Consider the following 23279-nt stretch of genomic DNA (forward strand, 5'->3'; position numbering starts at 1 on the left):
CCGGCAAGGGGGCAACAGACTTTATTTTGCACTATGTTTATAGACTTATGCATATTGTTTATTTTGGCGTTGTTGTAAAACCAAAAAATACCTCAATAAAATGTTTATTAAATAAAAAGTCTAAATCATTCATATATAACACACAAAGCATGGAATCTTGTCCTGAACAATCCAGAAATCCACTGGAAAGTCTTCCAGTCATTCCCCTTTGCTTCCTGCTGCTCCAGCTGATGACATTTCCAGCGTAATGGAAGTCCCCTGGTTTTCCCACATGGAACTGGATGTGCATTAGTTATTTCATCATTAACTGACTTAAGTAAATAAACATAAGATTCAAACAAATAGGGCCGTACAGTAACGCGGCAGTTAGCACTGCGGCCTCACGCCGTTGAAGTCCCAGGTTCGATCCCGGCTCTGGGTCACTCTCCGTGTGAAGTTTGCACATTCTCCCCGTGTTTGCGTGCGTTTCGTCCCCACACCCAAAGATGCGCAGGCGAGGTGGATTGGCCATGCTAAACTGTTCCTGAATTGGAAAAAATAAATTGGGTACTCTAAATTTATATCAAAAAAGAATAAAACAAATAAAGATTCATCATGTCCTCACCAATCAGTTTTTTCCATTATCCTGAAGTAACCTTATTTTTATAGGGAGTTAAGTTAAGTGTGTTCCTAACCCCTCGTTATCTAAATTTCCATTCACCATTTTTCTGTCCACCTGACCCAGTCCATGGCTTTCTCCCTCATCGTCTAAAACACATCAGCAACTTTTGTATAATCTTGGTGCATACATTTAAGTCTAAATCATTGATATATACCGGAAAACTGTGGAGCCCCACTGGAAACAGACGTCCAGGCATCATTCAGTCCTGGATGTGACTAACAGCAGCAACAACAGCTGAATCCGAACCCTGCTGTTGCCTGTGAACTTGCTGATGTCAGTTCAGGTTGTTTGACTGAGTGAATCTCCTCCCACACACGGAGCAGTTAAACAGCCTCTCCCCAGTACCGCTCCCACGTGTGGGCCACACGGTAGCACAGTGGTCCGCACTGTTGCTTCACAGCTCCAGGTTCCCAGGTTTGATTCCCGGCTTGGGTCACTGTCTGCGCGTTGCCCCAGTGTCTGCGTGGGTTTCCTCCGGGTGCTCCGGTTTCCTCCCACTGTCCAAAGATATATGGATTTGCTATGCTAAATTGCCCTTAAGTTTCCAAAAAGGTGAGGTGGGGTTATGGGTTAGGTTGGAGGTATGGGCGTAAGTAAGGTGCTCTTTGCGAGGGCCAGTGCACTCGATGGGCCGAATGCCCTCCTTCTGCACTGTAAATTCTATGATTCTGTTTCAGTGTGAACTCGCTGGTGTTTCCGCAGATTCAGTTTACTTTTAAATCTTTTTTTCGTCGGAACATTTAAAAGGTCTCTGATCAGTGTGAACAACTTGGTGCCTAGTCAGGTTGGATGACTGAGTGAATTTCTTGTCACACACGGGGCAAGTGTACGGTCTCTGCCCAGTGTGAACTCGCTGGTGTTGCAGAAGGTTGGATGAACATGTGAATCCGTTCCCACACATGGAGCAGGTGAATGGCCTCTCTCCAGTGTGAGTGCGTTGATGTAACAGTAAATCCTTTCTGCTTTTAAAGTTCTTCTCACAGTCAGCACATTTAAAAGGTCTCTGATCAGTATGAACAAGTTGGTGTCTCAGGAGGATTGATGACTGAGTGAATCCCTTGCCACACACGGAGCAGGTGAATGGCCTCTCCCCAGTGTGAGTGCGTTGGTGCAACAGTAAATTATTTCTGCTTTTAAAGCTCTTCTCACAGTCAGCACATTTAAACGGTCTCTGGTCAGTATGAACATGCTGGTGTGCGATGAGATTGGATGATTTAGAAAATCCCTTCCGACACACGGAGCAGGTAAACGGCCTTTCCCCAGTGTGAATACGTCGGTGAGTTTCCAATTCAGATGGGTAATTGAATCCCATCCCACAGTCCCCACATTTCCACGGTTTCTCCATGGTTATCGACAAGTTATCAGGTGCAGGTGGGATGCAGATTTGACGTCACTATCAGATCAGCCGTGATGTTATTAAATGGTGGAACAGGTTCACGGAGCTGAATGTCCTATTGCTGCTTCTTGATTCCTATGGTGTGAATGTCCTTGTCTCTCCAACTTGGATCATCAGTTGAAGCCAGAGCACGGTGTCTCCCTGATGTAAATGCAGCAATTTAATTTCATGCTGTGTGATTGGTTAAAGCTCAGTTCCAGCTAACTGTGGACAATTACTTAGATGTCTGTGTCTCGGTGCTTTTCCAATCACAGTGATTTTTGAAATGTTTTCCGAAAGACAAAACAGACAAACATTTCTCCTTCCACGTTGAAAGGCCGGTCCTGATGAATCAAGTGACTGTCAGATCTCGACATGATGTTTACATCTGCAAATATTCTGTAAAAGGAAATTACATTGAATTACTGTGAATATATAAGACACAAACAGTCCATTCTCTCACAGATTCTATCAATACTCGGCACACATCTCCGACTGTCACACCGATCAAGTCTCAGCCTTTCAGCTGATTTTCGGTTCCATTTTCTCTCATGTGCTTGTCCCGTTTCCTTTTGAAAACATCTCAGCACTTTCCTCAGCTCCTTTCCATGGTAATGTGTTACACATTCTAAACCTGTGATGAATAAATTTGTCCGTATTGCCCTCTTGGATTTATTCGTAACTATCTTGTATTTATGACTTGTTGTTTATTGATGGTCCCTGGTTTTGGACTCTCTCACATCGCCTCTCTCCAAACTACTGATAATTTAAAAGATTTATAGAAGGTCACTGCTTAATTTGTTGTTGTCGATAGAAAAAGGGCCCACTCCATTTAATCTTTCCTGAGAGCTGTAATCTCTCATGTTACAAAAGCCATCACTGTCAGTCTAGGATAGAAATTCTGAACAGGCAATTCTAGTTTCTCTGGAACATTTTTTCCTCTCTTGCTCCCCCAAAGCTGTAAATCCCTGTCCCACACACTCTCCCTCCTCCCTGGGCTGAAATGCAAACCCATCTCACCATCTGCACCATTTCTTTCCTCCACTCCGTTTTCTCCCTCCCTCTCCTCTGCCTGGGTTCAGTTCTCCAGCTCCTGTCTGCAGACTGACAATAAAACCAATGGGTCTTATTGGGGGTTTGGGGCCTCCAGCGGGTGTTTGCGAATCCTCCCCGCCCACCTGCCAGGGTTTCCTTCCTTGCCAGAGATCAGAGTCCTCATTGATTTGAGTGCAAAGTGTAAGCTCTTATTTATTGTCCCCCTCCCCCATCCTCTGATGTGAACCATCCTCCAGTGTCTGAAGCAGGATGGTGCCCGTTAACCTGGGCCTGTTCCCGGGAGGGAGAAGCTCCGCAGCTGCAAACCAGGGAGCTGACAATGATGGTGAAGGGTTTGCTGCAGCTCACAATGCCCGGGGACTGATTGACGGCGGGTTCGGACCAATAGGAAGAGGGGGCGGGGCTGGAGGACCGAACGAGAGCAGTTGGGCCTCCAACCAATCAGAGTGAATGGGAGGCCACTCGCGCCTGTCTCGGGGTAAAGTACAAGCAGCTTTCGCCGGTTGAACTGTTGTATCCGACCTTCGTCTCCGGGCTACACGGAGTGTTTATGAAGTCGCCCGACTCATCAACCGGCTCCATCCCTCCCTCATCACTCACCGAGCGGGATCTGATCAGTGGACGATTTCCACCCAACCGCGCGAATCCGGAGTTGTCATCGGCACTGCGCATGCTCCAATTCGCGTGGTGACCGGGGCTCAGCCCCGCCCTCATTCACTCCGATTGGTGGGAGGATCCGGAGCAACAACTCGGTCCTCCAGGCCCACCCCTCTCTTCCTATTGGTCCTGAGCTGCCGTCAATCACTCCCTGGGCATTGTGACCTGAAGCATGCGCAGTGTCGATGCTGGACGCGGCCGGGAGGTTTCACTGAAACCCGGTGGAGGCTCCAAACCCCAATAAGAAGTTTCCGGGCCCGGGTTTGCATCGAGCCGGGGGACAGCTGCGGCCTGCTCCCGGTGACAGGCCTGAGTTAACAGCCGCCGTCTTTATAGAGGCTGCAAACCCGCAGGGGGCAAAACATCAGAGATAGAGTTTGTTGTGAAACCAATGGGATATTGTAAAACAGGAGGTCAGGGTTACAGTCAACAACAACAACTTCTATTTATATAACACCTTTAACATCATAAATCATCCCGGTCAACCTCACAGGAACATTATAAAACAAAGTGAGACACCCAGACACAAAAGGAGGTCAAAGAGGTGAGTTTTACAAAGAGCCTGAAAGGAGGTAAGTGAGGTGGAGATGGGGAGGTTTAGGGAGGGAATTCAGTGCTTGGGGCCGAGGGAACTTAAAACCATGGCGGAGTAATTAGAATCGGGGGTGTACAAGAGTCCAGGATCAGAACTGTACAGATATCTCAGGGGGTTGTGGTGCTGGAGGAGATGACAAGACACAGGGAGAGATGAGGCCATGGAGGGATTTGAAAACAGGCTGAGAATTGACTGGGAGCGAATGCAAGTCTCGGAGCACAGGGATCATAGGGGAAAGGAACTTGCTGTGAATTAAGACATGTGTAGCAGACTTTTGGATGGCTTTACTTTTACAAAGGTAGAATGTGGGAGAGCAGCCAGGTGTGTAATGGAATTGTCGAATCGGGAGGTGACGAAGGCTTGACCGAGGTTTCAGCCCCAGGCGCACAAACACAGGAGAGAGGCTGGATAATGTAACGCAGGTGGAAACGGGCAGTCTTAGTGATAGCACAGACATGAGTCCAAAGATGTGCAGGTTAGGTGGATTGGCCATGCTAAATTGCCTCAGTGTCCAACAAGGTTAGGTGGGGTTACTGGGTTATGGGATAGGGTGGATGTGTGGGCTCAGGTAGGCAGCCTTCAGGACATGCGACAACGCAGTATCGCCAAGCAGAAACTGATAGCCAAGTTCCGCACGCATGGGTACAGCCTCAACCGGGATCTTGGATTCATGTCGCATTACATTCACCCCCCCACCATCTGGCCTGGGCTTGCGAAATCCTACCAACTGTTCTCGCTTGAGACAATTCACATATCTTTAATCTGTGATTATCCCTCTCTCCAGTTGCACCGTCTGAGCCTGTAAACATTTAATTACCTGCAAAGACTCGCATTCAAAGTATCATCTTGCATCATTGAATTTGTCTATATATGTGTTTGCGGAACCCACCTCTTCATTCACCCGAGGAAGGAGCTGCGCTCTGAAAGCTAGTGATTCAACACAAACCTGTTGGACTTTAACCTGGTGTTGTAAGACTTCTTACTGTGCCCACCCCAGTCCAATGCCGGCATCTCCACATCTAGACTAGTAAAGCAGAGAATCAGGCTGAAGCTCTGTGGACCGGAGTTCCACATGGCAAATCAACTCAGCAACCCAATTCAAGGGCAATTCAGGATGGGTGTAAATGAATAATGAAAATGTCAATCATGTAACTTTTCCACACACGGAAATGAATGGGGTTTGATAATGTTTCTGTGCGGTTTTAAACCGAGGGCCTTTAAGCAAACATGATAATCACTACACTACAGAAACAGGGAACAGCGCTTAGTGCACTGAATAGTAAACAGTGCGTCCTTATTGCACTGAAGAACCTTCTATTGTGGGAGTACAATTTGACTGAAAATTAGGCAATTGGCGGAGAAATTGATCTGACATGAGAATCATAAAATGCCACAGCACATTAGAAAACCATTCACAACTAACACGTGTCAACTTTGACTGTGATTCCTGCCATTCTCCATCACAGTATTTTGCAGGGTATCATTTGGAACTTGGCGGGTGTAAGGTAATGCATTTGTTTAACTATTGAACAATAAATAACAATGATACAACTTATCTGCAAATTTAGATGAGTAACATCAATAATGTTTTGAATAATAATAATATGGGACATTTGGTGCGTGAGGGGAACGTGATAACCAGTACACTAAAAAAACAGCTGATTGGCAATGAGCCTATTGTACTGGTGTTTTGACAATATGTTGTGTTATCTGTAAAAATGATAAAAGTCGAATAAAAATATAGATTGAAAAAGAGCAAATCGATTAGTCTCAATGTCCTCTCTTTCTGTGATCTTGAAGTTTTACCTATTCCAATTATTCTTCCAATTTGCTTTTGAAAAAGGAGTTTCTGCAGAATTCTTGCTCAGTTTGATTTAATGAGAACGTTCCCTTGGTCCAATGACCAGAAGATTTGGACATGAAGATGGAGTCGGTTATAAACAACAACAAAGACAAAGAAAATTACAGCACAGGAACAGGCCCTTCGTCCCTCCCAGCCTGCGCCGATCCAGATCCTTTATCTTAACCGGTCTTCTATTTTCCAAGGATCTACTTACCTCTGTTCCCCGCCCGTTCATAAAGCTGTCTAGATGCATCTTAAATGATACTATCGTGCCCGCCTCTACCACCTCCGCTGGCAAGGCATTCCAGGCACCAGGCACCCACCACCCTCTGCGTAAAAAACTTTCCACACAAATCTCCCTTAAACTTTCCCCCTCTCACCTTGAAATCGTGACCCCTTGTAATTGACTCAATCAGGTCCCCCCTCAACCTCCATCTTCCAACAAAAACAATCCTAATCTACTCAACCTTTCTTCATAGCTAGCACCCTCCATACCAGACAACATCCTGGTGAACCTCCTCTGCACCCTCTTTAAAACATCCACACCCTTCTGGTAATGTGGCGACCATAACTGCACGCAGTATTCCAAATGTGGCCTAACCAAAGTCCTATACAACTGTAACATGACCTGCCGACTCTTGTACTCAATACCCCGTCCGATGAAGGCAAGCATGCTGTATGCCTTCTTGACCACTCTATCGACCTGTGTTGCCACCTTCAGGGTACAATGGATCTGAACTCCCAGATCTCTCTGTACATCAATTTTCCCCAGGACTCTTCCATTGACCGTATAGTCCGCTCTTGAATTAGATCTTCCAAAATGCATCACCTCACATTTACCTGGATTGAACTCCATCTGCCATTTCTCTGCCCAACTCTCCAATCTATCTATATTTTGCTGTATTCTCTGACAGTCCTCCTTGCTTTCTGCAACTCCACCAATCTTAGTATCATCTGCAAACTTGCTAATCAGACCACTATACCTTTGTCCAGATAATTTATGTATGTCACAAACAACAGTGGTCCGAGCACGGATCCCTGTGGAACACCACTAGTCACCTTTCTCCATTTTGAGACACTCCCTTCCACCACTACTCTCTGACTCCTGTTGCCCAGCCAGTTCTTTATCCACCTAGCTAGTACACCCTGAATCCCATACGACTTCACTTTTTCCATCAACCTGCCATGGGAAACTTTATCAAACGCTTTACTGAAGTCCATGTATATGACATCGACAGCCCTTCCCTCATCAATTAACTTTGTCACTTCCTCAAAGAATTCTATGAGGTTTGTAAGACATGACCTTCCCTGCACAAAACCATGCTGCCTATCACCGAAAAGTCTATTTTCTTCCAAATGTGAACAGATCCTATCTCTCAGTATTTTCTCCAACAGTTTGCCTACCACTGACGTCAAGCTCACAGGTCTATAATTCCCTGGATTATCCCTGCTACCCTTCTTAAACAAAGGGACAACATTAGCAATTCTCCAGTCCTCCAGGACATCACCCATTCTCAAGGATGCTGCAGAGATATCTGTTAAGGCCCCAGCTATTTCGTCCCTCGCTTCCTTCAGTAACATGGGATAGATCCTATCTGGACCTGGGGACTTGTCCGCCTTAATGCCTTTTAGAATACCCCAAACTTCCCCCTTCCTTATGCTGACTTGATCTAGAGTATTTAAACATCCATCCCTAGCCTCAACATCCGCCATGTCCCTCTCCTTGGGAAATATCGATGCAAAGTACTCATTTAGAATCTCACCCATTTCCTCTGACTCCACGCATAAATTCCCTCTTTTGTCTTTGAGTGGGCCAATCCTTTCTCTAGTTACCCTCTTGCTCCTTATATACAAATAAAAGGCTTTGGGATTTTCCTTAACCCTGTTAGCCAAAGATATTTCATGATCCCTTTTAGCCCTCTTTATTGCGCGTTTGAGATTTGTCCTACTTTCCCGATATTCCTCCAAAGCTTCATCAGTTTTAAGTCACCTAGATCTTATGTATGCTTCCTTTTTCATCTTAGCTAGTCTCACAATTCCACCCATCATCCATGGTTCCCTAATCTTGCCATTTCTATCCCTCATTTTCACAGGGACATGTCTGTCCTGCACTCTAATCAACCTTTCCTTATAAGACTCCCACATTTCAAATGTGGATTTACCCTTAAACAGCTGCTCCCAATCCACATTCCCGAGCTCCTGCCGAATTTTGTTATACTTGGCCTTTCCCCAATTTAGCACTCTTCCTTTAGGACCACTCTCGTCTTTCTCCATGAGTATTCTAAAACTTACGGAATTGTGATCGCTAATCCCAAAGTAATCACCGACTGAAACTTCAACCACCTGTCCGGGATCATTCCCCAATACCAGGTCCAGTATGGCCCCTTTCCGAGTTGGACTATTTACATACTGCTCTAAAAAACTCTCCTGGATGCTCCTTACAAAGTCTGCTCCATCTACGCCTCCAACACTACATGAGTCCCATTCAATGTTGGGGAAGTTAAAATCTCCCATCACGACCACCCTATTGCTCCTACATTTTTCTATAATCGGACTACATATTTGTACCTCTACTTCACGCTCGCTTTTGGGAGGCCTGTAGTAAAGTCCCAACAATGTTACTGCACCCTTCCTATTTCTTAGCTCTACCCATATTGCCTCAGTGCTCGAATCCTCCAACGTGCCCTCCTTAATCACAGCTGTGATATCATCTCTGACCAGTAATGCAACTCCACCCCTTTTACCTCCCTCTCTATCCCTCCTGAAGCATCTATATCCTGGGATATTTAGTTGCCAGTCTTGCCCTTCCCTCAACCAAGTCTCAGTAATACCAATAACATTTACGATATAAACATTATGTAATCATGCAATTGGTTTCATATTGCATTTACAAAAGTGGATTTTTCTGCTAAAGCATCTTGTTATTATTTCTGAGTTGATAACAGAATCTAATTACATTTGATCTACATCCTGTTTACAGAGTCTGTCTATTGGAGGGATTTGTGAAGCTTAGCAAAGCCCTCTCGAGATCACTTTGCTGAAGTAGTTTACTTTATTAGATTTCAAATGAATTATGAAATGTAGAAATGTCCGTCCAGCAAATATTTCCTCTCATTCTTATGTTCCTTCGAAAAACATCAAACAATTTTACTCAGTATTTGTTCCATTACTCAAAACTTGATATTATTTGATATTTATGTCCTCATCTGAAATTGAGACTCTCTGAAATATACAACCTTGAATTGCAAACATGACTGACAAAGAAAATAAATCGAGTCACTGGGTAATATAAGTTCTGTTGAGTTCATTTGAGATTGGCCACGTCAGTTTTTAAACACAATCAAATATCTTCACAGGTAGGAGATTAAAGAATGATAAGTTTATGATATTTGACCCTCTTTGTTCTGGGTATGAAACATTCCGCAGCCTAAATCCCGTTCATGTTCATGAAAGGAGGGGTGACAGCAAATCCACACTGAGCCTGGATTTCCTCATTTCCCTGAGTGGCTTTTCCTGTTTCTCTACCACAAAGCCCGATTTTCAAAAAGGTGTTTTAGTTAAATCTCTATTTCCTCTAATTCAGTTAGAGTATCATTTGTCTCTGTCTGTATGAGTACACATTATTAGATATGTTTCAGATGGTGATTAAAAATGTTAATCTACATCCATAAATCCATTAAATTCTCTAGTGGACTGAACAAACTGAGATTATCCGAACTGTGTCAAAATGGGATCATCTTTTTCTGATCTTTGCTTCTTCAATATTCACTACCTCCGACATCTCTGAATGATGTTTTAGGCTGAGGAGGCCAAATATATATCTAATATATGGGATTCAGATGACATGCAGAAACAAACACGTTATCCAAACTTGCTCAAACTAAGCGAGAAGTATTCAATGTTCCTGCCCAGTTTTGAACAGAGGACCTTTCACGAGTTAGACGAACATGATAACACTACACTACAGAAACAGGCAGCAGCGGAGCAGCCAATGGACCTGTGCTATGTTCAACTGCAGTGTCTTGCTGCAGCTTCTGATGGTTGGGCTGAGAGGCCATGTCACTTATTACTCTCCTCTACCTTCCCCACATGTTTATTTCTGGCAACTTATTTTCATTTCTTCCATCGATCTGTTTTTCCCCCACCATTGTCCCCCCTTCGACAATCTGCCCCCTGTTCCTAGTCTTCCTTTCACTCACTGCTTACTTTTATTCTGACGTTAAGATCCTAATCTCTTAACGTGCCACTATCAGCGCTGTTCTTCGCCGTTATTACCCCCATTTACATTCCCTTTTTCTTTCTGTCCAAGTCATGTTAGTCATTCTCCACCTATCGCTGGCGCTCTATCCAGCCCCACATCTCCATGAACCCCCTGCCCTCCCGCCCCATCCACTGTCCACCCACAATAGTCTAAATCTGACCCTATTTGCAGTTCTCCAGCTTTGACAAAGAGTCATCCAGACTCAGAACGTCAGCTGCCATCAGACCTGCTGAGATTGTCCAGTATTTTCTGTTTTTGTTTCCGATTGAAGCATCCGCAGTAAGTTGCATTTGTTACAATTAGACATGATAGAGACAGTTATTATGTTCATCTGCATCTGTAAAGACATTAAATTCTGTTGTAGTTGAACAAACTGCTAATATTGGAACTGTGTCAAAGCAGGAAAATCTATCATCTCACTGCTTCTTGAAAATGCAGCACTTCAGACTTTGCTGAAGCAACTTTTGTGGCTGATGTGAGACTAAATCTCCTATTCCTCTCACATACGAGATTCAGGTAATATTCAGGGACAAACGGATGTTGTGGAAAGTTTTCCTCAGACTAAATGAGAAGCATTTAATGCTTCTGCCAGTTTCAAACCGGGGATCTTTCACGTGTTAGGTGATTGTGATAACCCCTACTCTACAGAGCTGGCTGCACAGGACCCAATGGACCTGTGCAACGTTCAACTGCACAGTCTTGCTGCAGCTTTCAATGGGCAGCACATGTGGCTAGCACTGTGGCTTCACAGCACCAGAGTCCCAGGTTCGATTCCCTGCTGGGTCACTATCTGTGCGGAGTATGCACGTTTTCCCCGTGTGTGCGTGGGTTTGCTCCCGGTGCTCCGGATTCCTCCCACAGTCCAAAGATGTGCAGGTTAGGTGGATTGGCCATGATAAATTGCCCTTAATGTCCACAAAGGTTAGGAGGGGTTATTGGGTTATGGGATAGGGTGGAAGTGAGGGCTTAACTGGGTCGGTGCAGCCTCGATGGGTCGAATGGCCTCCTTCTGCACTGTATGTTCTATGTTCTAATGGTTCAGCTGAGAGGCCGTGTCACTGATTACATGAAGACAACTGTTTCTTTAAAACAGATGTCTCAACTTGTAAGACCGTAAGATATAAAACTGATATTGAACTTCAGCATTTGTTCAGTAAATATCTAATGGAATAATGCTCTCTGTTCAATCATTAATGCATCATTCTTATGTTCCTACAGAAACGTTCCCCCAATTTTACTCAATATTTGTTTCATTATTCAATGTTGAACCTCAGATATTTATTTGTTATATATGACTTCATTTTGAATTGAATAGCTCTCGAGTCTTCACCCTAAATAACTCTGAAATATACACCATTGAATTGAACACATTACTGACCAAGAAAAGAAAGTGCGTCACTGGGTAAAAAAAATCCCATGAATCTTTGTTAAGATTGACCCCAGGCAGCTTTTAAACAAAGTCAAATATCGTTAAATGGAAGAGAATTGAAAATTATGTGTTGCATATATTTGACCCCCCTGTGTTTTGCTGTGAAACATTCTGCAGCCTAAATACAGTTCATGTATAAGAAAGGAGGGGTGACAGCAAATCCGCACTGAGCCTGGATTTCCTCATCTCCCTGCGTGGCTTTTCCTGTCTATCATTAAAGGCCGAATTTTTCAAAAATGTGGTTCAGTTAAATCTCTGTCATTTCCTCGAATTAAGTTACACTATCGTTTGTGTCTGTCTACATAAGCATACATTACAAGTAGATATGTTTTGTACAGTGATTAAAATATTAATCTACGTCTACAAAGCTGTTAAATTCTTTTGTGAACTGAACAAACTGCCAAGATCCGCACTTTGTTTTTTCATGTATGGAACGATCTGTCTGGACTGTACGCAGAACAATACTTTTCACTGTACCTCGGTACACGTGACAATAAATCAAACCAATCAAAGAGACCGTTTGTGACTCGTCTTCAAATTGAACAATGAGTCTTCTTAAAAATTATTAATTCATGGGAGGTGGGCGTCAGTGGCTGGGCCAGCATTTACTGCTCATTCCAATTGCCCTTGAACTGCGTGTCTTGTGAGGCTATTTCTGAAGGAGATGCTGATGGGTGTGGGGGGGGGGGGGGGAAGAGAGAGAGAGAGAGAGAGAGAGAGAATTATAGAGGGGTGGGTGGAGGATCATGTGGAGCATAAATACTGACACAGACCATGGCTACCCTCAGCCGGTTTGGGAATTTAACCTGTGCCGTTTGTGTCACTCAGCACGAACCAGCCATCCAGCCAACTGAGCTAACCGATCCCCGTATAAATCTGTAATAATTCCATAAATATTAATGATATTTCTGTCTCAAACCATACTATTTAATGTAGTTTCCCAGTGCACCTCAGACAACTTGCCCCTCATACCCTAATAATTTTCTTCTGTGAGAAGCACCAAGATAAATTAAACAAAAGAACCATGTAAGCACCACAGCCCATCTTCATGGCAATGTGGCATGATTTTGGGGGTTTCCAAACAGAAATGGTAATGAAACATCTTCTAACCTCCAAACACCTTTTCACTCTTTGATCCTTGTGAAATGTGAAACCAGATATTCGCAAGAAGGCTCAGAGAGAATCAGACCACTGGAAACGAAGCCATGAGACCAGCCAGTTCAGCAGAAAGAAACTCTCTGACCATCCCCATTGACCAACAGAATGAACAAATGCAGTCCTGGATGTAATTGAGAACAGAAACAATAACAGCAGAATCCAATCCCTGTAATCAGACAGGGCGTTGGAGGGATACAAGATAGCCAGGAGGGAACTGAAGAAAGGGATTAGGAGAGCTAAGAGGGCATGAACAATCTTTGGCGGGTCGGATCAAGGAAAAACCCAAGGCCTTATACGCATATGTGAGAAATATGAGAATGACTAGAGCGAGGGTATGTCCGATCAAGGACAGTAGCGGGAGATTGTGTATTGAATCTGAAGAGATAGGAGAGGTCTCGAACAAGTACTTTTCTTCTGTATTTACAAATGAGAGGGGCCATTTTGTTGGAGAGGACAGTGTGAAACAGACTGGTAAGCTCGAGGAAATACTTGTTAGGAAGGAAGATGTGTTGGGCATTTTGAAAAACTTGAGGATAGACAAGTCCCCCTGGGGGGCCTGATGGGATATATCCAAGGATTCTATGGGAAGCAAGAGATGAAATTGCAGAGCCGTTGGCAATGATCTTTTCGTCCTCACTGTCAACAGGGGTGGTACCAGGGGATTGGAGAGTGGCGAATGTCGTGCCCCTGTTCAAAAAAGGGACTAGGGATAACCCTGGGAATTACAGGCCAGTTAGTCTTACTTCGGTGGTAGGCAAAGTAATGGAAAGGGTACTGAAGAATAGGATTTCTGAGCATCTGGAAAGACACTTCTTGATTAGGGATCGTCAGCACGGATTTGTGAGGGGTAGGTCTTGCCTTACAAGTCTTATTGAATTCTTTGAGGAGGTGACCAAGCATGTGGATGAAGGTAAAGCAGTGGATGTAGTGTACATGGATTTTAGTAAGGCATTTGATAAGGTTCCCTATGGTAGGCTTCTGCAGAAAGTAAGGAAGCATGGGATAGTGGGAAATTTGGCCAGTTGGACAACGAACTGGCTAACCGATAGAAGTCAGAGAGTGGTGGCGGATGGCAAATATTCAGCCTGGATCCCAGTTACCAGTGGCGTACCGCAGGGATCAGTTCTGGGTCCTCTGCTGTTTGTGATTTTCATTAATGACTTGGACGAGGGAGTTGAAGGGTGGGTCAGTAAATTTGCAGACGATACGAAGATTGGTGGAGTTGTGGATAGTGAGGAGGGCTGTTGTCGGCTGCAAAAGACATAGATAGGATGCAGAGCTGTGCTGAGAAGTGGCAGGTGAAGTTTAACCCTGAAAAGTGTGATTTTGGAAGGACAAATATGAATGCGGAATACAGGGTTAACGGTAGAGTTCTTGGCAATGTGGAGGAGCAGAGAGATCTTGGGGTCGATGTTCATACATCTTTGAAAGTTGCCACTCAAGTGGATAGAGCTGTGAAGAAGGCCTATGGGGTGCTGGCGTTCATTAACCGAGGGATTGAATTTAAGAGCCGTGAGGTGATGATGCAGCTGTACAAAACTTTGATAAGGCCACATTTGGAGTATGGTGTACAGTTCTGGTTGCCTCATTTTAGGAAGGATGTGGAAGCTTTGGAAAAGGTGCAAAGGAGATTTACCAGGATGTTGCCTGGAATGGAGAGTAGGTCTTACGAGGAAAGGTTGAGGGTGCCAGGGCATTTCTCATTAGAATGGAGAAGGATGAGGGGCGACTTGATTGAGGTTTATAAGATGATCAGGGGAATAGATAGAGTAGAGTCAGAGACTTTTTCCCCGGGTGGAACAAACCATTACAAAGGGACATAATTTAAGATGAATGGTGGAAAAATAGGAGGGATGTCAGAGGTAGGTTCTTTACCCAGAGAGTAGTGGGGGCATGGAATGCACTGCCTGTGGAAGTAGTTGAGTCGGAAACATTAGGGACCTTCAAGCAGCTATTGGATAGGTACATGGATTACGGTAAAATGATAGTGTAGATTTTTTTTGTTCTTAAGGGCAGCACAGTAGCATTGTGGATAGCACAATTGCTTCACAGCTCCAGGGTCCCAGGTTCGATTCCGGCTTGGGTCACTGTCTGTGCGGAGTCTGCACATCCTCCCCGTGTGTGCGTGGGTTTCCTCCGGGTGCTCCGGTTTCCTCCCACAGTCCAAAGATGTGCAGGTTAGGTGGATTGGCCATGATAAATTACCCTTAGTGTCCAAAATCGCCCTTAGTGTTGGGTGGAGGTGTTGACCTTGGGTGCGGGCTCTTTCCAAGAGCCGGTGCAGACTCAATAGGCCGAGTGGCCTCCTTCTGCACTGTAAATTCAATGATAATCTAGGATTAATCTAGGACACAGGTTCGGCACAACATCGTGGGCCGAAGGGCCTGTTCGGTGCTGTATTTTTCTATGTTCTATGTTCTAATCAGTCGTGAACTTGCTGGTGTCTCAGGAAGTGCGATGAATTACAAAATCCCTTCGCACATTGAGAGCAGGTGAACGGCCTCTCCCCAGTATGAACTCCCTGGTGTGATTGCAGACGGCATAACCGAGTGAATCACGCAAATAGAGGTAAACATCTTTGAGTTATGGGGGTGACACCCACGCAGACACTTGGAGAACGTGTCTCCACACGGACAGTGACCTGGGGCCAGGATTGAACACTGGTCCTCAGCTCTGTGGGACCGCAGTGCTACCCACTGCGTCACCGAACGATTTAGATGAGGGAATATGCAATATCTCCAAATTTGCAGATGACACAAGTTGCTTGAGCTGTGAGGAGGTTGCAGAGATCCTTCAGTGTGATTTGCACAAGTTGAGTGAGTGGGAAAGTGAATGGCAGATACAGTATAATTTGGAGAAATGTGAGGTTATCCAGTTTTGTAGCAAAACGAGAAGGCAGGCTATTATCTGAATTGTCATAAATTAGGAGAGGGCAATGTGCAACGAGTCCTGGGTATGTTGGTACACCAGTCACTGAAGGAAAGCGTGCAGCTACAGCAGGCGGTAAAGAAGGCAAATGATGTGTGAGCCTTCATTGCGAGCGGATTATCTTGCTGTCATTATACAGGGCCTTGGCGAGGCCATACTTTTAATATTGTATGCAGTTTTGATCTCCTTATCTTGAAGAAGGATGTTCTTGCTCTAGAGGGAGTGCAGCGAAGGTTTACCAGACTGATTCCTGGGATGGTGGGACTGACGTATGAGAGATTGACTCAGTTAGGATTGTATTCGCTGGAGTTCAGAATAACGGGGGGGACCTCATAGAAACCTATAATATTCTAACAGGACTTGACAGGGTAGCTGCAGGAAAGATTTTCCCGATGGTGGGAGTGTACAGAACCAGAGGTCGCAGTCTGAGGATACGGGGTAGACCATTTAGGCAGAGATGAGTAATTTCTTCATCAGAGAGTGGTGAGCCTGTGGAATTTGTTACCACAGAAAATAGTTGAGGCCAATACATTGTATGTTTTCAGGAATCAGGAAACAGTTAGATATGGCACTTAGAGCGAAGGGAATCAAAGGATATGGAGGGGAAAGCGGGATTAGGCTACTGAGTTGGATGATAAGCCATGATCATAATGAATGGCGGAGCAGGCGCGAAGGGCCAAATGGTCTCTTCCTGCTCCTATTTTCTATGTTTCTATGTAATCCCTTCCCACACTAAGAGCAGGTGAATGGCTTCTCCCCAGTGTGAACTCGCTGGTGTGTATGCAGGTTAAGTTGGCACCCCTGATGATGGAGATATTTGAGGTGGCGAGAGGGAAGGGGATGTTACCACAAACCTTGGGGCAGGCATCGGTTTCCCTGTTGCTTAAAAACGATAAGGATCCGATGGAATGTGGGTTGTTTAGGCCCATATCACTTTTAAACGTGAACGCAAAGGTATTAGCGAAGGTACTGGCAGGTAGGCAGGAGGAGTGCCTCCTGAAGGTGATAGGTGAAGATCAGACGGGGTTTGTGAGAGGGAAGCAGCTCTTTTCAAACGTTAAGAGGGTATTCAACGTGGTTAGGGCACTGGTGGAGGGGAAGGAAACAGGTGGTTGTGGCAGTGGACGCCGAGAAAGCATTTGACCGAGTAGAACGGGGGCACTTGTTAGCAGTTCTGGAGCAGTTTGGGATTGGTCCACGATTTGTGGACTGGGTAAAGCTACTGTATAAGGAGCCGGAGCCAGTGTCCGCACAAAAAACATCAGCTCGAGAGATGTTTCTCTCCATTGTGGGACTAGGCAGGGATGTCCTATGTCCCCTCCTGCTGTTTGCACTTGCGATTGAAATGAAATGAAAATCGCTTATTGTCACAAGTAGACTTCAATGAAGTTACTGTGAAAAGCCCCTAGTCGCCACATTCCGGCGCCTGTTCGGGGAGGCTGGTACGGGCAAATCACCATTGGCCATCGCGTTAAGAGGTTTGGGGGTATGGAAAGGGATAGTGCGGGGGGAGTGAATAGAGCACAGGGTGCCCTTGTATGCCGATGACTTATTATATGTGTCAGAACCGAGTGTGTCAAGAGGGGGAATATAGGAGCTGCTTCAGTGTTTGGGTCTTTCTCGGGGTACAAATTAGATCTAGACAAGAGTGAGTATTTTGTGGTGTTTCGGCCAGGGGTGTGGGGCTGCCATTCCGTAGGGCAGGGGTTCACTATAGATATCAGGGTGTGCAGGTTGCTCGGGATTGGAGGGAGGGGGGGGGGTCACTGGAGGGTTGGTTAAAATGAACATGTTGCCGCGATTTCGGTTTATTTTCCAATGCCTGCTGATTTTCCTGCCAAAAGTGTTTTTGGAGAATTTTAAGGAATAATTTCCTACAAGTGGAAACATCTTCTCCATGTCCACTCTACCCAGGCCTCGCAGTATCCTGTAGGTTTTAATAAGATACCCCCATATCCTTCTAAACTCCAACGAGTACAGACCCAGAGTCCTCAACCGTTCCTCATACAACAAGCTCTTCATTCCAGGGATCATTCTTGTAAACCTCCTCTGGACCCTTTCCAAGGCCAACACATCCTTCCTTAGATACGGGGCCCAAAACTGCTCTCAATACTCCAAATGGGGTCTGATCAGAGCGTGATATAGCCTCAGAAGTACATCCCTGCTCTTGTATTCTAGCTCACTCGACCTGAATACATTGCATTTGCCTTCCTAACTGCCGACTGAACCTGCACATTAAACTTTTTTTTAAATTTGGAGTACCCAATTAATTTTTTCCAATTAAGGGGAAGTTTAGCGTGGCCAATCCACCTACCCTGCACATTTTTGGGTTGTGGGGGCGAAACCCACGCAAACACGGGCAGAATGTGCAAACTCCACACGGACAGTGACCCAGAGCCGGGATCGAACCTGGGACCTCGGCGCTGTGAGGCTACAGTGCACCTGCACGTTAACCTGAAGAAAGTCTTGAACAAGGACTCCCAAGTCCCTTTGTGCTTGTGATTTCCTCAGCATTTTCCCATTTAGAAAACAGTCTATGCCTCCATTTCGCCTTCCAAAGTCCATTACCTCACATTTTTCCACATTGTATTCCATCTGCCACTTCTTTGCCCACTCTCCTAGCCTTGCTCAGCATTGCTTCTTTTTCTAATCACTTTAAATGAATGACCTCTGTTTATAATCTTGCCCTAAATATGACTTGCTAGATCAAACATTTATTGCAGATCCTTAGTTATAATGTGGTCAAGTGTCTTTCCATTTGAGAACTGCTCAATAAAGTTATTAGAATTATTTGTAGCTAGGGCAGCACGTGGAGCAGTGGGACTACAGTGCTGAGGACCCAGGTTGGAATCCTGCCCCTGGGTCACTGTCTGTGTGGAGTTTGCACATTCTCCCCATGTCTGCATGGGTTTCACCCCCACATCAAAGATGTGCAGGTTAGGTGGATTGGCCAGGCTAAATTGCCCCTTAATTGGAAAACATAATAATATTAATTGGGTATACTGAATTTATTTTTTAAAAAAGGATTATTTGTAGCTTCCCCACCAATCAGTTTTTTCCATTATCCTGAAGTGACCGTATTTTTATCAGGAGTTAACTGAAGTGTGTTCCTAACCTCTCATTATCTAAATTTCCATTTACCATTTTTCTGTCCATCTGACCCAGTCGATGGCTTTCTCCCTCATTGTCTAAAACACATGAGAACATTTTGTATAATCGTGGTGCATACATTTAAGTCTAAATCATTGATATATACCGGAAACTGTGGAGCCCCACTGGAACAGACGTCCAGGCATCATTCAGTCCTCGATGTGACTAACAGCAGCAACAACAGCTGAATTCAAACCCTGCTCTTGTCTGTGAACTTGCTGATGTCTGAGCAGGTTGTTTGACTGAGCGAATCTCCTCCCACGCACGGAGCTGTTAAAAAGCCTCTGCCCAGTATCGCTCCCATGTTTGGGCCACACGGTAGCAGTCATTAGCACTGTTGCTTAACAGCTCCAGGGTCCCAGGATTGATTCCCGGCTTGGGTCACTGTCTATGCGGAGTTTGCACATTCTCCCCGTGTCTGCGTGGGTTTCCTCCAGGTGCTCCGGTTTCCTCCCACAGGCCAAAAATGTGTAGATTAGGTGGATTGGCCATGCTAAATTGCCCTTAGTGTCCAAAAAGGGTAGGTGGGGTTATGGGTTAGGTTGGAGGTATGGGCTTAAGTAAGGTGCTCTTTCCAAGGGCCGGTGCACTCGATGGGCCGAATGCCCTCCTTCTGCACTGTAAATTCTATGATTCTGTTTCCGTGTGAACTCGCTGGTGTTTCAGCAGATTCGGTTTACTTTTAAATCTCTTTTCACAGTCGGAACATTTAAAAGGTCTCTGATCAGTGTGAACAACTTGGTGTCTAATAAGGTGGGATGACTGAGTGAATTTCACGTTACACACAGTACAAGTGTACGGTCTCTGTCCAGTGTGAACTCGCTGGTGGATCAGAAGGTTGGATGAACATGTGAATCTCTTCTCACACATGGAGCAGGTGAACGGCCTTTCCCCAGTGTGAGTGCGTTGATGTATCAGTAAATCCTTTCTGCTTTTAAAGCTCTTCTGACAGTCAGCACATTTAAACGGTCTCTGGTCAGAGTGGACCTGATGGTGATACCGGAGGTTTGATAAAGCATTAAATCCCTTCCCACACATGGAACAGGTGAATGGCCTCTCCCCAGTGTGAGTGCGTTGATGTGTCAATAAATCCTTTCTGCTTTTAAAGCTCTTTTCACAGTCAGCACATTTAAACGGTCTCTGGTCAGTATGAACAAGTTGGTGTGCCAGGAGGTGTGATGACAGAGTGAATCCCTTCCCACACATGGAGCAGGTGAACGGCCTCTCCCCAGTGTGAATATGTCGATGTCTCAGTAAATCCTTTCTGCTTTTAAAGTTCTTCTCACAGTCAGAACATTTAAACAGTCTCTGATCAGAGTGGACCTGATGGTGAGTCCGGAGGTATGATAAAGCATTAAATCCCTTCCCACACACGGAGCAGGTGAACAGCCATTCCCCAGTGTGAGTGCGTTTGTGTGTCAGTAAATTACTTCTGCTTTTAAAGCTCTTCTCACAATCTGCACATTTAAACGGTCTCTGGTCACTGTGAACATGCTGGTGTGTGATGAGGTGTGATAACTGAGTGAATCCCTTCCGACACACGGAGCAGGTGAATGGCCTTTCCCCAGTGTGAATACGTCGATGAGTTTCCAATTCAGATGGGTAATTGAATCCCATCCCACAGTCCCCACATTTCCACGGTTTCTCCATGGTTATCGACAAGTTATCAGGTGCAGGTGGGATGCAGATTTGGGGTCACTATCTGATCAGCCGTGATGTTATTAAATGGCTAAATGTCCAATTGCTGCTTCTTGATTCCTTTGGTGCGAATGTTCTTATGTCTCTCCAAGTTGGATCATCAGTTGAAGCCCGAGTCCGGTGTCTCCCTCATGTAAATGCTGACATTTCTTTTCATGCTGTGTGATTGGTTGAAACTCAGTTCCAGCTAACTGTGGAAAATTACATAGATGTCTGTGTCTTGGTGCTTTTCCAATCACAGTGATTTTTAAATTTTTCCCCGAAAGACAAAACAGACAAACATTTCTCCTTCCACGTTGAAAGGCCGGTCCTGATGAATCAAGTGACTCTGTCAGATCTCAACATGATGTTTGCACCTGTATTATTCTGTAAAAGGAGGTTACGTTGAATTATTGTGAATATGTAAGACACAAACAGGCCATTCTGTCACAGATTCTGCTGCTGTCCATACTCTGCACACATCTGTCACACCTATCAAATCTCAGCCTTTCAGCTGATTTTCGATTCCATTTTCTCTCATGTGCTTGTCCCGTTTCCTTTTGAAAACATCTCAGCATTTTCCTCAACTCCTTTCCATGGTAATGAGTTGCACATTCTGAACCTGTGATAAATAATTTTGTCCGTATTGTCCCCTTGGATTTATTCGTAACTATCTTGTATTTATGACTTGTTGTGTATTGATGGTCCCTGGTTTTGGACTCTCTCACATCGCCCCTCTCTAAACTACTGATAATTGAAAAAATTTCTATCAGGTCACTGCTTAATTTGTTGTTTTTGATAGAAAAAATGCCCCACTCCATTTAATCTTTCCTGAGAGCTGCAATCTCTCATTTTACAAAAGTCATCACTGTCAATGCAGGATAGAAATTGCGAAGAAACAAACCTTTCTGCTGGGTTGAGTTTGTTGTGTGCATACTCTCCAATTCTAACCCCCTGTAAAAGTTTACAAAAGCCATCACTGCCAGTCAAGGATAGAACGGGCAGCACGGTAGCACAGTTGCTTCACAGCTACAGGGTCCCAGGTTCGATTCCCCACTGGGTCACTGTCTGTGCAGAGCTTGCACGTTCTCCCCGTGTCTGCGTGGGTTTCCTCTGGGTGCTCCGGTTTCCTCCCACAGTCCAAAGATGTGCGGGTTAGGTGGATTGGCCATGATAAATTGCCCTTAGTGTCCAAGAAATGTTAAGTGGGGTTACTGGGATAGGGTAGATACGTGGGCTTCAGTAGGAAGCTCTGTGTGAGTGCCGGTGCAGACTTGATGGGCCGAATGGCCACCTTCTGCACTGTAAATGCTATGTTAAATTCTGAAGAGACAGTTCTAGTTTATCTGGTACATTTTTTCCTCAAAGCTGTAAATCCCCATCCCACACACTCCCTCCTCCCTGGGCTGAAGACCAAACCCATCTCACCACTTCTTTCCTCCACTCCCAGTTTTCTCCCTCCCTCTCCTCTGCCTGGGTTCAGTTCTCCAGCTCCTGTCTGCAGACTGACAATAAAATCAATGGGTTCTTATTGGGGGTTTGGGGCCTCCAGCGGGTGTTTGTGAATCCTCCCCGCCCACCTGCCAGGGTTTCCTTCCTTGTCAGAGTCCTCACTGATTTGAGTAAAAAGTGGAAGCTCTTATTTCTTATCGCCCCTCCCCATCCACTGATGTGAACCATCCTCCAGTGGCTGAAGCAGGATGGTGCCCGTTAACCTGGGCCTGTTCCCGGGAGGGAGAAGCTCCGCAGCTGCAAACCAGGGAGCTGACAATGATGGTGAAGGGTTTGCTGCAGCTCACAATGCCCGGGGACTGATTGACGGCGGGTTCGGACCAATAGGAAGAGGGGGCGGGGCTGGAGGACCGAACGAGAGCAGTTGGGCCTCCAACCAATCAGAGTGAATGGGAGGCGGGGCAAACGCCGGGGCTCTCGCCCTCCGCATGCGTCCGGCCGCACACTTCGCCCACTCGGGCCTGTCTCCGGGAAAAGCCCGAGCAGCTTTCGCCGGCTGAACTGCCGTATCCGACCTTCGTATTTGGGGCCAACATGGAGTGTTTATGAAGTTTCCCCATCCGTTCATCGCCTCCATTCCTCCCTCATGACTTACCGGGCGCGATGTGAGGAGTTCCACCCAACCACTTCAGTCCTGAGCTATAATCGGCACTGCGCATGCTCCAGATCACGTGGGAGACCGGGCTCAGCCCCGCCCCTCATTCACTCCGATTGGTTGGAGCAGCTGCACCGATCGGTCCTTCAGACCCGCCCCCCTTGTCCTATTGGACCAGAGCTGCCGTCAATCATTCCCAGGGCCTGGTGAGCTGGAGCATGCGCAGTGCCGATGCTGGACTCGGCCGGGAGGTTTCACTGAAACCCGGTGGAGGCTCCAAACCCCAATAAGAAGTTTCCGGGCCCGGGTTTGCATAGAGCGGGGGGACAGCTGTGGCCGGCTCCCGGTGACAGGCCAGAGTTAACGGCCGCCGTCTTTATAG

The 23279-nt window shown here is 45.7% G+C and overlaps 1 protein-coding gene across 5 annotated transcripts; it reads right to left on the reverse strand.

Moving 5' to 3' along the window:
- Positions 1-88: 88 nt before the first annotated feature.
- Positions 89-22959, reverse strand: LOC140418619 (uncharacterized). Of its 5 annotated transcripts, XM_072502154.1 has the most exons (4): positions 22898-22959; positions 19220-21177; positions 816-2435; positions 89-523 (listed from the first exon to the last, which is right to left on the reverse strand). In XM_072502154.1, the coding sequence occupies exon 2, from the start codon at positions 20761-20763 to the stop codon at positions 19741-19743; it is 1023 nt and encodes a 340-aa protein (XP_072358255.1). In that variant the 5' UTR covers positions 20764-21177; positions 22898-22959; the 3' UTR covers positions 89-523; positions 816-2435; positions 19220-19740. The 5 variants fall into 5 exon arrangements, 3 of the variants coding, with proteins under 3 accessions (XP_072358255.1, XP_072358256.1, XP_072358254.1); XM_072502155.1 differs by lacking the exon at positions 816-2435; XM_072502153.1 differs by having other exon boundaries at positions 89-2435.
- Between the last annotated feature and the right edge of the window lie 320 nt (positions 22960-23279).

The sequence above is a fragment of the Scyliorhinus torazame genome, chromosome 5 (assembly GCF_047496885.1).
Source record: "Scyliorhinus torazame isolate Kashiwa2021f chromosome 5, sScyTor2.1, whole genome shotgun sequence".
NCBI lineage: Eukaryota > Metazoa > Chordata > Chondrichthyes > Carcharhiniformes > Scyliorhinidae > Scyliorhinus > Scyliorhinus torazame.

Coding starts and splice junctions, on each gene's coding strand:
- LOC140418619 (XM_072502155.1), bottom strand. CDS start 20,763: ATGGAGAAACCGTGGAAATGTGGGGACTGTGGGATGGGATTCAATTAC.